The 17,617-nt window shown below is 31.0% G+C and overlaps 2 protein-coding genes across 3 annotated transcripts; both read left to right on the top strand.

Moving 5' to 3' along the window:
- Window positions 1-8,654: 8,654 nt before the first annotated feature.
- LOC133817451 (uncharacterized) lies at window positions 8,655-9,908 on the top strand. The gene is made up of 2 exons (XM_062249976.1): window positions 8,655-9,588; window positions 9,702-9,908. The coding sequence occupies exon 1, from the start codon at window positions 8,856-8,858 to the stop codon at window positions 9,543-9,545; it is 690 nt and encodes a 229-aa protein (XP_062105960.1). The 5' UTR covers window positions 8,655-8,855; the 3' UTR covers window positions 9,546-9,588; window positions 9,702-9,908.
- Window positions 9,909-14,184: 4,276 nt separating this feature from the next.
- Window positions 14,185-17,330, top strand: LOC133815901 (uncharacterized). 2 transcript variants are annotated; one of them, XR_009884894.1, is made up of 3 exons: window positions 14,185-16,743; window positions 16,818-16,916; window positions 17,004-17,330. XR_009884894.1 is itself a non-coding variant. In XM_062248669.1 (2 exons), exon 1 carries the CDS (start codon window positions 15,171-15,173, stop codon window positions 16,053-16,055), a length of 885 nt encoding a protein of 294 aa, XP_062104653.1. In that variant the 5' UTR covers window positions 14,185-15,170; the 3' UTR covers window positions 16,056-16,743; window positions 16,818-17,330. The 2 variants fall into 2 exon arrangements, 1 of the variants encoding a protein (XP_062104653.1); XM_062248669.1 differs by having other exon boundaries at window positions 16,818-17,330.
- The last annotated feature ends 287 nt before the right edge of the window (window positions 17,331-17,617 follow it).

The following is a 17,617-nucleotide window of genomic DNA, read 5'->3' as shown; positions in this document are numbered from 1 at the left end:
GAGATCATTGGCGATCGATATCAATCAGAGCCTTTTCACCACTGACATTCATTAAGAACATTGTTGATTAACGCAATTGTTGATCTTGGAAACCCACAGGTGACAATTCGACCATTGATTATGCTCGAAAATACCTCATAATTAGCCAAGGTTGTTGGAAACTACTACCTTAGAGTGAGATCAATGTGATCAACATCGTTCAAACCCTTTTTTTCTTTGACTAATTCATTAAAAACATTGTTGATTAGTGCGATTCTTGATCTTGGAAACCCCTGGGTGGCAATTTGACTGTTGATTAGGCTTGAAATATCCTATGTTTAGCCAAGGTTGCTAGAAACTACTACCTCGGTGTGAGATTAGTGGTGTTTAAAAAGTGTGTATTGTAATATCAAAGTCCTTTATGATGAAATAAGGAGAGTCATTAAGTGTATGTAAAATCTTATGATTGGATTTCTTCCAAAAATCTAAAAAAAAAAAAAAAAAATTAAAACCTAAAGAATAAAAATTTGATTTAAAAATTAAATAATATTTTTATCTATTTTTTGTTTTAACTTTTTCTTTTCAACAATTAGGGTGACATGATCTATTTGCGGCGATATTGTTACTGCAATTAGTGTCCTGAGTGGAGGGAAAAATTCTCGCATGCATTGTTCATTCATGGGAATTTAATTGGAATTTGAGGTGATAGCTTTAATGTTTGCGACGACATTGTTACTGCAAATTGCAAAGATATTTTCCCTTAACTATTTTAAAGGGAATTATCTGCCGGCATATTTGGAGATGTTTTTCAACGATATTTTTATATATTTGCAGCGATCTTGTTGCCATAGAAAGCGGTAGATTTTGTATTTTTACTTAAATTGGACGACGCTGTTTTGAAATTAAGGGCCACAAGGTAGAGTGTTTGCAACGACAAATGTTGTCATAAATAATCCCCACGATATTTACAAGCAATTACTCATATATCTCATTGAAGCATTCTGTCAAACACCTTTAATGCATTATTTAAAGCTTAGTAATATATACTTTAAAACAGCAAGCAAGTCCAGATACGTCCTATATCCACTCTCTCTCTCTCTATATATATATATATATGAGTTTAACTTATATGTCGAAAACACACCAAAAAACGAATATATATATATATATGAGTTTAACTTATATAAATTGATTAACAAAGAGAAAATATGATTGATCAATAATTAAATCAATGATGAAAAAACCAAAAATGAAATTACAGTAAAAACTTAGAGTGAAAGTGTACGTATATGAGGAATTATGCTTCTTTTAAACCAAAATATAATATCTACTTTGGAAAAGGGTATTTCATTCTTAAGCTATACAAACTATACATTTTATTTTTCTGTAATATATGAACAAATTTTCTGAAGTGTTATATAATGTACCATCCAAGAAAAATGCTGAAGTTACAAAGAAAACAGCAAAAAACTTAGCAGTTGTAGAAAGTAGAACAGTAAAACCAAGCTAGTACCAGCAACAGTTCCAAGGGAGCCCTCTTTATGAAAATTTATGGCAAATGTCTCTTGGCACTTCCTGCATTAATGGAAAACCAAAGTATCAGAAAATTTGAACTCACAATACAATTTTTTTCATAGAAATTCTAGTTATACGACTGTTAAGCATATGCACAAAACAAAACTTAACAAAAAGGCAACCTTATCTTTGCATTCAGCTCAAACATCCGGCTTATAAACTCACCTTTGCATGATCAATCCACAAAAGAAATTGTAAAATCCTTTATTGACATTTTTGATAATAATGACAAAATCAATTAAAAGGGTATTTTCGAAATTAGTAGTTTCCTCCTTTGTAATATTTTGTGGTGAATTTCGAAAATGGATAGTTTATTGTTTTGTTGAAATATGTCTTTCTATATTCAAATTTTTATTTATATGTTAATAAAATAAATATATATATTTTCCTATAAAAGAATATCTTTTTCTTGAATTGGAAATTATTAGTATTTATTTTTATTTATCTGATTTGGTTGCCCAGAAATCGTGTACAGCTTGCAATAATAAATGATATATTGTTTCCTTATTTATTTAAGGAAACTGGGTTGAAAAACTGTCCAGGTTCAATGAATCTGTTTGAACGGATTGCCAGTCTGTTTGAACAGATTCTGACTTTCCTGTTTTGGAAGATTTTCCATTTATTGGCTGTTTGATTTCTGATTTGTTTTCCACGACCTAAAGAGATTCTAAAATGTATATAATCATCCTTAGGTCGCTGGTTTCTGATTATCTCTCTTGGGTATTATTTTCCAAATATTTTTCAAGTTTTAGAGAGACTTTTTATTATGTGAAGAACTTGAGTCCAGCAAGTTCTTAGTGGTTTATTACAGTGTACTTCTGTATTGTTTTCCTTTGTGTTAATTGTGCAGGTTGAACACACTTGGACATTGGTCATCAAGCTTTGGGAGAAGTCTTGTTCGTGAGTCACTTTTCGGGAGGAAAAGTGCAAGTGTTATGATTTGAAGGGAGTTCAAGATCTTAGAACTTCAGAAATTTGATTAGAAGTTTAGATTACAACAGTTGCGACAAATTCAAGAGGGAGTCTTTATTTGTATAAGTCAATTTGGTTTTGTAATCATTTAGATATTCTTCTAATAAATTTCATTCTCTGGGCGTGGCCTCGTGGACTAGTAGCAATCTGCAAAGATTGCTGATACCACGTAAAAATTCGTGTGTTCTTTACTTTATGTTCGTTTTTATCTTCTGGTCACAAACTGTTTAAACATATCTGGTTTCTGTTCAAACAGTCTTGGTATCTGTTTAAACATTTCTGTAACAGTTTAACAATTAATTATTTAATTTAAATAATTAAGTTGGTAATCATAAAAAAACGGAATTTCAGAAATTGTAGATTTTTTAATAAATATTAAAATCAAATTTGAGAAAAATTAATTGAACAATTAGAATCAGAGACTGTACCGTAAAGCTCCTTCGTTGTTCTTCGCGGATTGAAACAAGAAATTTCAAACGTTGAGATTCAACAGAAGAAATATAGAAAAAATAAGTCTTAAATACGGGAAAGAATTCTTAATCTTCTCGTAATTACCAAGAACAAGAAAACTATCAGTAAGAGTCTTGTTCAATACCTTCAGTGCTTCTAAATCAGATCCAACTGTAGTAATTTTGTCTTGAATCAGGGAAACCCTTGACTCGAATGTGGTGAAGCCCTTCTCAGGATTTGTCTTTCGTGAAGGGGAGTGAGAGACCGAGAGAGCTACTAGCCTACGGGAAAGACCGAGAGAGATAGACCGAGAGAGACCAGGAAGAGAAAGATTGAAGAAATGGGTAAGGGGAAATGGGTACACGGGAAAGGTAGAAAAAACTTAGTCATTTTGGCGGTATTTTATTTTACTTTGCCTCCTGAAAATTTTCACATATACAATAACTCTTTTTAAATACTATTATAATGATGTGTTATGGTAATGGGTGTTTGGTGTAGTGTATAATAGTGTTTTAACGATAAAAAAAAATAGATTAAACGATTTTAAAAAAAAAAACATGAGGACTTTTAGCGACTAGTCGCTAAAAGTTCCTATGTCGTAGCTAATTCTAAACAAAATCCAACAACTCGGGGCAAAATTCAAACTAACAGCGACGAAAAAAGAGAACTTTTAGCAACCACATGCTGTCGCTAAAAGGAAATAGCGACGAAAAATTAGCGTTCGTCGCTAATAAAAAACATTGAGCGACCAGCATTCAGCGACGATAGTTAGCGACGACTAAACGATTCAACGACAACTTTTTGGCTTTTGTCGTCGCTAAAACCCCTCTTTTTTTGTAGTGTGAACTGTAATTATCCTTTTAAACATTATTTTGGGATCCCATGTATGAACGCAAATATTTTAATGGAATGGTTATTCCTTTTGACCAAATTTTTTAACCTTAAACTATTAATCACGTTTAGTTACAAGTTTATGGCCAAGAGGCTCGTTTAGAGAGTTTATCACTATTTAAAACACATAGTGTAACAGTCTTGGCTATCCAGGCCGTTACAATGGGGCTCAACCAACTAACCTTCGAACCTCTAGATTTGCTTGGCCAGTATTCTCAGCCTGAGGATTTACTGGTCGAGGTCTTATAGCTTGAGTCTGCAGTAAGACAGCTTCTAGCAGGCTTCTTGCTTTGACATTACGACGGTCGAATTCTTCTTGATGAGCTTCAAGGGCTCATTGTCGTTGATCCATCCAAGACTGAAAGTCTTGTCTTTGCTTATTCAGGGCTTCAACTACAACTTCTTGAGTTGCTGCCTAATTTTTATGCATGGCGAAAAACTACCCCTGCATTTGTCCCACGACTTCCTTCAGTTGCTCAATATCGAGGTTAAGGTCTTCCCCTAAGTTCACGTGGGGTTCATCATGCCTGTATGTTGCTTGTGGAGGCATCTCTCCAGGTGGAGGAACCTGCTGACAAGGTTGCAAAGGGGGAATCTGACTGCTTCAAAGGGTGGTCATAGTGGCCAGTGGTAGGGTTCCAGCTTTGTGGTTCTTGGCTTTGGTTTCTAGTGGTGATAGCCATTACTTCCGATGGATTTGGATTTCAGCTCTCAAAGAAAGTACAAAAATGTTGAACAACATTCTGGTCAATGACACTAAGTCAATATAAATGACAGAAAAGAATTTAATGAACTCAAATCATATAATTAACGACACAAAGAATTTATAGTGGTTCGACCCAAAAAGTTGGTAATGACCTACGTCTACTTCCACTTATATTAATCAAGAAGGTCTTAGACCCAAGATCAAGAAAAACCAGGTTCAGCTGAGTTTCTTATGCTTGAGAGAGAATACAATTCGACATGGATTTTTTATGTAAAGTGCGTATTCAACTTGTCTTTTTTTAATATTTTTGAGAAATCTATATTTATAGTCTCTTAATGGGCTATGGACCTTACACAATAATCTAGGTCCTACAAGTGTAGTGTGGGATTGTTACAACTGATTATAAATTCAAATAACACTCAAAAAATACATTCAAATATCAATTACATAAATATCTTGGAATATTTTGTAATATCTTGTGAAATTCGGATCTTTGGGCTTAAAAAAGTTATCCTTCGAGCAGGTCCATCTTCGAGCAGCTTCATGAGATGTTACCAGCTAAGACAAAGCAGACTGCATGTCTTCGCACTAATGATGTCTACTCGAGTAGCTATCTTATCTCGACCAACTCTCATAATTTGATGTAATTTTCTGACACGTGTCCTCTTCAAATGTCACGTCACCATGTCCAAATTTGGGTTAAACACTATTATATTCATAATTGATTTAGAAAGTGTAAAACCATGAATTCCCAACATAAACCACTTTAGACTTTGTATTTTAACCAATCTTAATAATTGTTGATTAGTTCGATTATTTTTCTTGGAAACCCTCATATGGCGATTCGATCGTTCATTAGGTTTGAAATACCTTATAATTAGCCTCAGTTGGGTGAGGTTAGCGGCGATCGATATCGATTAGAGCCTTTTCACCACTAACATTCATTAAGAACATTGTTGATTAGCGCAATTTTTATCTTGGAAACCCATAGATGACAATTTGACCATTGATTAGGTTCGAAATACCCCATTGGAAACTACTACCTTAGAGTGAGATCAATGTGATCAACATCGATCAAACCCTTTTTTCCTTTGACTTCATTAAGAACATTGTTGATTAGTGCAATTCTTGATCTTGGAAACCCCCGGGTGGCAATTTGACCGTTGATTAGGCTTGAAACATCCTATGTTTAGCCAAGGTTGCTAGAAACTTCTACCTCGATGTGAGATTAACAGTGTTTGAAAAGTGTTATTGTAATATAAAAGTCCTTTATGATGAAATAAAAAGAGTCATTAATGTGTATGTAAAATCTTATGATTGGATTTCTTCCAAAAATCTAAAAAAAATGTAAAATTAAAATCTAAAGAATAAAAATTTGATTTAAAAAATAAATAATATTTTTATATATTTTTTGTTTTACCTTTTTCTTTTCAATAATTGAGGCGACATGACCTATTTGCGGCAATCTTGTCACATTAATTAGTGTCTTGAGTGGAGGGAAAAATTCTTGCATGCATTGTTCATTCATGGGAATTTAATTGGAATTTGAGGCGATAGCTTTAGTGTTTGCGACGACATTGTTACTACAAATTGCAAAGATATTTTCCCTGAACTATTTTGAAGGGAATTATCTGCGGGCATATTTGGAGATGTTTTTCAATGATATTTTTAAATATTTGCAGCGATCTTGTTGCCATAAAAAGTGGTAGATTTTGTATTTTTACTTAAATTGGACGACGCTATTTTGAAATTAGGGGACACAGGGTAGAGTGTTTGCAACGACAAATGTCGTCATAAATAATCCCCACGATATTTTTCCCTTGCTGCTCTTTGTTCCCTTTCCTATTATTTCTCTATGACAATAAATGACAGATAATGTGTGATTAATTGCTCAATATTAATAAAGCAATATTTGATTATTAATGCTTACTATTCATTCAGATTAAATCTAACATTGCGGTGATTTAACCATTTTGTTTGCATACAATTCAATTTCTCTCCGGGAGCCGTTGTGGAAAAAATCGCACCTTACAAACAGCCTAGTGGTATTGGTCGACAAACCAAATAAATATAATAAGTAATGCATTTATTATATGATTTTGACACACATCTTCCCTTCCATTTAAATTAACATGGTGACAAATAGTACAAGAGCCGGGGTTTTAGAAGAAGTAAACTATTCTAAATGAATTAAATGAAGATGTACGTACTTCTATCTGAACATGACTAACGATTTCAATTCATCCACATAAAAGTAATCTAGTGTCAAGCCCATGTGAGCGTGCCTGTGCTCTTCACTTATCGAATCTTCCTACTTACTAGCTACATTAATGAATTTATTATAATATAATGATATGTTTAATGAATACTTTTTACTTACCATGCATGCATTATAATATAAAATTACAAGAATTTCTTATACATAATACAAACAAACTTTGCTTTGTAACTGGGTACTTTTTATTGTGACTGTATAATAAGAAGATCATTTTTTGTTTTGTTACTGTACGTATTTCAGTTAAATCAAAACTAAATTTATTAGGAAAAATGAATGATAAAAATGATGACACACGAACCTAGATACTGAAAATTAGTAATCACCTACGTGAAAGAATGGTCTTTATCTATTATATCACAGAGACGTATCAGGTCCAAGACTGAACGATCGTACGCGAGAAAATTGTTATTTGAATATTTTAGGTGAATTAATATTTAGGAAAAAAATGTATATTATTTTCTTGAACATATAATTAAAAGATGTCGTAATTATGAACTAGATAATTTGGTCTCACATAACTGAAGAATTAAAAAAAAACTTAGAAAATAAATTTTATTTAAGGGATTATAATATTTTGGACCATTTGTTTTGTCTCATTACCTTTTTGATTATGTGTTTTGATAAATTACTTTTTAGATTATGTGTTTTGTAAATGATTTAAATAAACTCTTGAACTCGATTTTGATCAAAGTTTTTTGAATTAAAATCACAAATAATTCATCAAACTAATAATTTAGAAAAAAAATCATTATGTCTAACAAATATGTTGTTATATTCAATTCTATTTGAACAATTTTACAAAATACATGGTCCAAAAAGTAATTTGTTAAAATACATGGTCCAAACAAATAATATGAGACAAAACACAGAATCTAAAAAAGTATAAACCATTTATTTAATAATATGTGAGAAATTATAAGGATAATTTTAATAATTTATGTATAATTAAGTCTAGATGCCTATGGGAATTAATATTTATGGCTGCTTTAATATATTAATGTAAATATTAATATTTACATGCGTACATAAATACTCTATCTGGATATTAAAAAACAAAATTCAAAATATGTGTAGTGTTATTAGTTAAGAGAGATAGTTATTTCTTTGGCAATATATATGATCTTATGGAACGCAGGTGTCACAACTTCTGCTTTGCCTTTTTATAGAAAGTAAGTGATGATAACTTCTCAAATAATGTTATTAAGAAAAATCCATTATATATATAAATATATATATATATATGTTTCCTTTATGTATATATAGATAGAGAGAGATAGGGAAAAAACGTGTAATTTTTTTTTTTCAGGTATTCATCTAAATTTGTCAATATTTTATGTACAAATATCAATTGTGGTAATTTATTAAATCAGATTTGGATCGCTCTATTACAAGATTTGGTATGAGCAATAAAAAAATATCCAGAAAGATTAATACAAATATATATATAAGTAATTGTTATTTCACAAAACTACTTAACAGAAGCTTTTAGATATATAGATTGATTCAATTATTTACTACTATATATATAGAAGTCACCTGCCATAAATATGTATATTTATAAATACATTAATAATGAGGTTCATACACAACCATTAGCATACATGGTTGAAGGTTGAAGTAACAGCTAATAGATTGAAGATAACAGAGAGAACAAATTTATAGAATTATCATTCCTTCAACGAAACCAACAAAAGGTCTATTATCACACACTACGTTTAACGAAACCAACAAAAGGTCTATTATCACATTTAAAATGATAATTCTATATTTTAGCCAAAGTTTGAGAAGGTTGAAGTAAAAGCTAATAGATTGAAGATAACAGAGAGAACAAATTTAAGTAAACTTTTACCCTTAAAATAAATAAAGAGCATATTTCTAAAACATCTCGTATATCTCTTTATATAATGTAAATAAAACATATAGAAACACAAGAGAGAGAGAGAGAGAGAGAGAGACAGAAGACATATTTGATTTATTAGGGTTTTCTTTTTCATCATCTAAATAATGAGCGGGAGGGGTTCAAGTTCAATGAATCTTAACGTCCCTAAGGAAGATAATGATCCGAAAAAATCGCCATCGGAAGTGGGTCGACGAAAGGATCCACAACAGAAGGGTTCTGATAAAAATGACTCAAATGGCAGCAGGAGGAGGAGCAGCAGCAGCTCTCACCAAAAATCATCAGTGGCGGCCACGGGCTCCCCTAATCAGCCAGTAGCAAGGGGTACAACAACAACACCAAGAGCAAGAAACCAATCTGAAAGTAGTAGTGGACCATCAGTTGCAAATATTCATCATCATTCCAGCCCCGGTAGTTATTTTGTAAAAGATGAAGAAAATCGCAATGACCATCGCGCATCATCAACTGCCAAACAGTTGCGCAATCACGAGTCTTCCAATTTTATGGAGAGTACTAACAGTACTAATTGCGAAATCCTAAGTAATATTCGTATGAGTGCCAGAGATGATAAAATTGAGCAACTAGATTTGAAGAAGAAATCTGCTGAACCAAACAGTGGACAATCTGCTATTCGCACGACCGCGGGGCAGAAGAATGATTATTTAAAACAAGGTTCTGTGCAAAAGGAGACTCCCGGCGGTGACCTAATTCACTGTGACAATGATATACAGGAGATGCAGAAAATGGATCTTTCCATGGAAGAGAAGCCAAATGATAAGAATAAAAGCAAGAAATAACTCGATCGTGATGGACATAATAATCTCTGTAAAAAAAAAAAAGGTACGTAGTTATGTTGCTTGCTTTAAATTTGCTTTCTGTGTGGTTTGTTTTAGTATTTACCTTTTCCAAAATTAATTAATAATCCAATATTAATGGTGATTATTTGGATACAGATAATGTTATATCCTTAATTAATTAAAGATCCTGTTTATAAGAGGGCGGATCATATGTGAAGACAAGTTCACCTCAAGCTTTTTGTTTCAAATAATTAATTACTGTAAATTTTCAGTATGGATACTTTATTTATAGCTTAATTAGTGACTAAAGATCCCGTTTAATTATTATTAGCATTTTCTTTAATTGTACTTATGTTTTATCCAGCTTTGTTTTAAGAATACTGCTTATATATATATATATATTTATATAGTATCAGTCTCTACAATGTATTCAACATATATATAGTCACAATAATAAGCTGAATAGCAAATTGTCAGATAAAAAAGAAACAAAGATCTATTCTTAGGTTATATATATACATATATGTAAACTATATATTTATATATATATATCTGTTTCTTTTTTATTTTTATATATGAAAAAACATTCACAGGGGATCGGACTAGCTAGTATAGTATCAGTATGTCTGAATTGTTGCTCAATCATTTTAGTCATAAATCTAATGCCATGTTTATTATTATTATTTTTTTAAATTGATTATATGTAGGAATTATTATACAGAGAAGAAATATATATGCATGTATGTATTTGTATATATTTATATACATATATTGCCACTAGTCTCCTTATTTTTGTGAAGGCTACTGAATCCGAAACTGATTTAACATACTATACATGTATACAACACTCATACAAAATCAAATCGTGTAAATTGTACGTGGTTTTTTTGGTGATAAAAATCTAATTTTCTATAGTGTTTAATATTGCATGAGAATGTTAATTTACGCCAAAAGTTAACAATGTGTTGTGTTTCTTCCAAAAAGTAATTATAATAAGGGTATTGGCAGGGAAACACAAATAGAGAATTGGGTGGCTATTAAAAATACAACCTCCCAAGTTGAAAACTCGCCGTTTCATATCAACTTGACCTATTGATTTTTAAGGAAAACAATGTGGGATCGATCTATATAGCTAATATATCACAGCTAAAATTAAAAAAAATATATTAAATATATGTATATATTTATATATTAAAAGAATTGGGTGAATATTATTATAATTCGATTTTTTTTAAAACACATTTGTGAATTATTAATTAATATTGTGGATATATAACGAACTTGCACTCCTTGTACCGACACACATGCCTATATATATATGATTTTCTTATAAGTGAATAAAATTAAAATTGAAAAAACAAATAAATAAAGAGATTACATCCATCTAAAAAGCCTATTGTCTAGCCAACATCTGAAATCAAAATATGAGTTGCTAAAAAATTAAGTGACTTATATATAATAAGACAAAGTTGTCATAAAAAATTTAGACAGTAAAGCTTCAAAAAAAAAAAAAAAAATCTAAAGAAGCAGTCTAATCAGCTTGATGAGTCCAGAAAAGAATAATTAACATTTTGCCCCCGAACTTATGACATTACCAGATCATAACTCCAAAAAATATACGGATTGTTAAAAATTCTCCTTGAACTTTTCCATTTATTACAAAAGCATAGTCCTTCTGTTAGCTTCCGTTCCATTTTTCCATTTAAACTTTCAGGTGGCATTGTCCCGTCAATTCCGTTTGTAGAAAATTAGCATTGTCCACTGAACTTTTATTACTACAAAATTGTGCCCCATTTTATTAGAAAAATATTTAAAAATTAAAAAATATTAGTTCTTATAAAAATAATTCAAATATTAATTGAAATCTTAAAAAATTAAATAAAAGTCATTTAAACTCTAATAAAATCATTAAAATTAACTCTAAATTGAAAAAAAAAACCAAGTACTATCTAACAAATATGAATGAAATAAAAAAAATAAAATATCAAATTAAAATTCACTTTAGATATTAAAAAATCAAATATAAATGAAATAAATAAATTAAATATAAATAAAATATTAATTAATTCAATAGATCCATATTAGAAACCTATTTATTTTGTTATAAATTAAAAAGAAACAATTCATTCATGTTGAGTTTTGAGTTGTACGGCTCCAATCGTTTCATTTTAAAAGAAAGAAGAGAAGTATAATGTGATTTGAATTTGAATGTATATTTAGTTTTTTTTTTGACAAAGAATGTATATTTAGTTTGATATTTAGGTTTTATTTTCATTTAACTTTGGATTTTTATAATTTAAATTATTATAAATTCAAACTAATATTAAGATTTTTTTTCAAACATTTAACGTTTTTCTTTTTAATGTTACTGTTATAATTATATTTTGATTTAATTTTTTATTTTTTTTAATATTTATTAGGTTTGAATTAATTTTTAAATAATTAATACAAAAAATATATATTATTTTAATTAATTTTTCTAATAAAAATGGGTACGATTTGGTAATGGTCAAAGTTTGGGGGGAAAAAAATACTAATTTATCGGAATTAACAATGTCACATCAATGTTTAAACGACAAAATGGAATGAAACCTAACAGAAGGAGTAGGTTTCTGTAATGATATATTTTATGGGGAGTTTTTAACCGACCATATATTTGAAGGTGCACAATCTGATAGTGTAATGATATATTCTATACAAATTAGAGCTTTCAAAATATTGACATATAGATTAACTAAAAAATAAATAAATTTATAATAAATTAAACTTACTTATATCTTTAATAATCAAATGTTGACCAACGTTTTGGTCAATGAGACTGAGTCAAATTAAACGACAATTAAGAATGTAAAAGCTAAATTCAAGTAAATGACACGAAATAATTTATAGTGGTTCGACCCCAATAGTTGGTAATGACCTACGTACACCTGCACATTTATTAATCAAAAGGATCTCAGACTCAAGATCAGAAGAACAAGATTCAACTGAGTTTTTAAGCCCGAGAGATAATACAATTAGATAGGGATTTTGTATGTAAAGTGCACATAAGAGACTAATGATTATGAGATATCTCTATTTATAGAGTTTCTTAGTGGGTCATGGGCCATACAAACATAGAATGGGCTCTCCACGTATAGTGTGAGTTTGTTACAACTAAATACATAACAAAAGATTATAAAAATACATTCATATAACAGTTACATAAATATCCCGTAAGATTCGAATCATTCTAATCGAGTGATCAAGTTGCCATTCGACCAGGTGTTCTCTCAAGCAACTTATATGTTCTGAATGTACTCGATCAGGTCCATACAATCAACCAACAATCTTTGAACAATGATCTTTCAAATATCATTATTTAATCTCTTTATATAATAAGAGAAACTTCCTCTACTTCTGGTTGAGGGTCATTCATTCGTAACCTGTGCTTGGACCAAAGGTAAGAAAACTGCACCCAATATGTTATGTACGTGATTAGGGCTTGGCCTGAATGATGAATATAGATTTGATTAGAGCTTGGGCCTTTGAGAATGTGCATGATTATGATTATGTGTGTGATCATTGATTAAGCATGATGAATGCTCTGTATCTAGATATTTGATACATGATATATGCTTGTTTGCATTATCTGATTGAGAAAGGCTTGACTTGTGAGTCAAGGACGGCAATAACACTGAGCGCTGGTCGAAAATCATTGACTTATAAGTCAATGGCGGCAATAGTGCTGAGCGCTGGTCGTTTTGGTTAGGCTAACCACACTACAACAAATTTGATATACAATGACTCCCTACAATGTCTTACACCAATGGTGTAAGACATTAAAACTTATCAGGGGTTTTAAATGTCTAATGGTGTAAGACATTGAAAGTTTATATTAATGGCTACAATTGGAAGACATTAAAAATGGTGGAAGACGTTGGAAATAGGCTGGGGAAGTGTTCATGGGTACATCCAACGTCTCCCAACGGGAGACGTTGGATGTCTCCACTTATAAAACTCTCCACAGCCTTCTTCCTCACACACATTCACGAACCCGAGAGCAAACCAGAGAGGAATTGGGCGAATTGGGGCTGTGTTTTTAGGGTTTTAAGGTAAGTTTTTTTTTTTTTAATTTTCTTGATTTTTAGTTAATTATTTTGCAAATAAGTCATAGGTTTTGCATTAGGATGAGTAATATACATGATTTTGTGTTAGTTTTACATTTTAATGCATTTTTTTATATACATTGTAGGATTTTTTGGTTTTTTCATGGAAGTTTTTTAGGGATTTATGATTTTTTAGTTTTTTTTTTTTTTAATTTAACCTATCACATTGTATAGATTTCATTAGAGTATATATGTTCATGATTTTTTTAAATTTTTATCATTTTTTATTTTGAAATTTAGATATATTTTTGTATATTTGATTTTTTTTTTTAAATTGTAACGATTTTGTTGTATATATAGTTATGTTAAAATAAATTTATTAAATAATTTATAAAATATAAATATATGAAAATTTTTATGTTTTTGTTGATTATTAAGTTTTTAGGTTATGAAATTTTATATTGATTTTTTGTTGAGGTTATAATTAGTGGCACATTGGAATTTTTTTTATTTGTTTACCAATATCATTTACTATTATTAGATATTTAGTGATATTTGTTTAGTAATGTTTAACATATTAATTAATTTAATTTCATAGGTTGTGATTTTTGTGGTGAGATTTTAGAGAGTATTTTGCATCAAAATTCCTATATCAATCACACATTTGAGGTAATTAAGTTTCTAAAATTACAATAATACGTTATATATTGCTAGATATTTAGTGATGTTTTATTTATTATTTATTAATTTAATTTTATTGGTTTGTGGATTTAATAGCGAATTTGATTACTAAGTGAAGTAATTTTGCTAGCTTTTGGATTATTGATTGCAAGAGGTACATATATATTCTCTTACTTCTACTTTTAAGGAAGAAACTTATTTTATGTTGTTTGAATTGTTTGTTTTGTTATACACATGCAGATGGTTAGGTCACTATTATAGGGGAAATGCTGCCCGATTTTATCTAGGATAATAAAAAATTAGTTTTATATAGACATACAACTTTATCACGTGCTTATTTAGTGTTGTTTCTTTTCTTTTCCATAGACATAGGAGAATATATGGATAAACAGTGGATGTCAGCGAATAGGTTATCTACGGAATATAGGAACGGGGTCGATTTGTTCTTAAGGTTTTGTTCGGAAAATGTGAAAGACCCAAATTTTACTTATTGTCCACGTCTTAAGTGTGGAAATGTTAAAAAGATGGATCTTAAAAAGATTAAAGAACACTTATATTTCAATGGGATCGACAAGAGTTACACAATTTGGTATTACCATAGGGAGATAGCTCCGATTGCTCCAACTCTGCCAAGTAGACCAAAAGGAGTGAGGAGGAATATAGTGGAGGAGAACTGGGATCCATTAGATGAAATGATTGACGACATTATGGATCAGGAGTAGACCCAAATAAGTTTGAGACACTCATTAATGATGCAGAGAAACCAATTTACCCTGGTTGTACAAGATTTACAAAATTATTTGCGCTCCTTAGGTTGTACAATCTAAAAGCTAAACATGGCTGGAGTGATAAAAGCATTATGGATTTATTTGGTTTCTTGAAGGAGTTATTGCTTGAAGATAATGAAATTCCAATTTCATTTTATGAGGCAAAGAAGACGTTATGCTCATTAGGCATGCAGTACGAAAAAATTCATGCATGTCCTAATGATTGCATATTATATCGAAATAGTTTTGCAGACGCAAAATCGTGTCCTACTTGTGGTGAGTCACGATGGCAAAAGAAAAGAAATGGTGACGATGTCAAGGAAGGAGTATCTGCCAAAGTTTTGTGGTACCTTCCGCCAATTCCTCGTTTCATCCGATTGTTTAGAAATACCAAACATGCTAAAAGTTTGTCGTGGCATGCTAATGAAAGAATAAAGGATGGTAAATTAAGACATCCAGCTGACACCCTTGCTTGGAAGAGAGTTGATTTGAAGTGGCCTTCTTTTGGAAATGAATATCGTAATATTCGTCTAGGTCTTTCGACTGACGGGTTTAATCCACACGCATCCCTTAGCAGTAAGTATAGTTGTTGGCCTGTTATGCTTGTTATTTACAATCTACCCCCATGGTTGTGTATGAAGAGAAAGTTTACGATTTTGACCTTGTTGATATCAGGACCTAAACAACCTGGTAATGATATTGACGTCAATCTAGCTCCTCTTATAGATGACTTGAAAACTTTGTTGGATGAAGGGGTTAAGGTTTATGATGCGTATAGGCAGGAAGAATTTAATCTTAGAGCGGTCTTATTGTGGACAATTAATGACTTTCCTGCTTATGGAAATTTATCTGGGTTTAGTGTGAAAGGATATAAAGCTTGCCCCGTTTGTCAAGAAAAAACATGTTCTGAATACTTGAAACACTCTCGGAAAATATGTTATATGGGACATAGGAAGTTCTTGCCTAATACGCATTAACTTCGGACTTGGAAGAAGGCATTCAATGGTAAACAAGAGTTTGAGGAGGCTCCTGAGCCATTGAATGGGATCCAAGTACTTGAGAAGATGTCTAAAATTGTGTTCAAGTTAGGGAAGCCCAAAGTTCGTACACCTACAAAGATGAAACGTAGTCGCAAGGCCAAGGTTGTGGAGGAGCCAAAAGGGTGTTATAAAAAGAAATTTGTTTTCTTCGAACTTGAATATTGGCTTTTCTTACTTATACGTCATAATTTAGATGTTATGCACATAGAGAAAAATGTATGTGATAGTTTGATTGGTACTTTGTTGAATATTCCTGGGAAAACTAAGGATGGAATTAAGGCTAGACAAGACTTGATTGCAATGGGTATAAGGGATGAATTAACTCCAAAACCAGATAAGAGACGAACATATTTACCTTCTGCAGCTTACACTCTTACTAAAGAGGAAAGAATGGAAATTTGCAGATGTTTGTTTAATTTTTTTGTTTTTCTTATACAGTGAACATTGGATGTTGCTTATTTTGGCACCATATGCATATCATGTTTATTGTTGTGATTCGGTGAATTCAGAGCTAAATAACCGTGAGGAGATTGTATCAGTGATTGTCAGCGCTTTCAATCTTTTTTTCTCTATGAATCTTCCTGATGTCGAGATCCCTGATACTCTACGCATTAAGCAACCTCAGGTAAGTAACTTCAGCAGACATTTTTGAACATTTATAATAATTAAGTAGAATAATATGTATTTTTAAATAATTAGTGTCCACACCAACCGGACAATGTGGCATGTGGATACTACTTAACGAGGATGTTGAAGGATTTGATTGAACATGCGAGTCCCGGGCATTACTTGAGAACGGTATTATTAATTAAAATTTACAAATTTTTTTAACAATAAATGTAATCAAATAATTAATTAATATATTTTACTTTATATTTATTGCAGCTAACAAGCACATCATATACAGAGGCACAAATTGATGAGTTGCGACAAGAATGAGCGACATATATGTTGCCGATAATCCAAAGTTACCGACCTCGTTGATAGGTTTTTATTTTTTATTTTTTTACCTCTTTCTTCATACACAATGCAATATTTGTTCATTTTGTATATGTCTAACAAATATTGTATTTCTTGTATATGTCTAACAAGTATATTTTTTTCTTTCAATTTAATTGATTATTAAATCAAATTAAATTTAGATTAAAATCATTTCAATTTAAATTAAAATAATTTCAATTTAATTAATTATTAAATCAAATTTAAATAATATTAATTATAATTTTTTTTTTTTTTTTTAAATATGGAAGACTTTCAATGTCTCCCATTGAGAGAGGTGGGAGACTTCCCACCTCTCCCATTGGGAGACGTGGGAAGTGACTCACCTCTCCCAATGGGAGACGTTGGATGTCTCCTAGGGACTTCCCAGGGACTTCCCACGTCTCCCATTGGGAGAGGTGAGTCACTTCCCACGTCTCCCAATGGGAGACGTGGGATATATACCTACAATGACCCCAGCAACAACGTCTCCCCAATTGGGAGACATTGTAGACTTCCAA

The sequence above is a fragment of the Humulus lupulus genome, chromosome 2, assembly GCF_963169125.1.
Source record: "Humulus lupulus chromosome 2, drHumLupu1.1, whole genome shotgun sequence".
Taxonomy (NCBI): Eukaryota; Viridiplantae; Streptophyta; class Magnoliopsida; order Rosales; family Cannabaceae; genus Humulus; species Humulus lupulus.
Note: the sequence above shows the minus strand (reverse complement) of the source record. Positions and strands in the feature narration are given on the sequence as shown.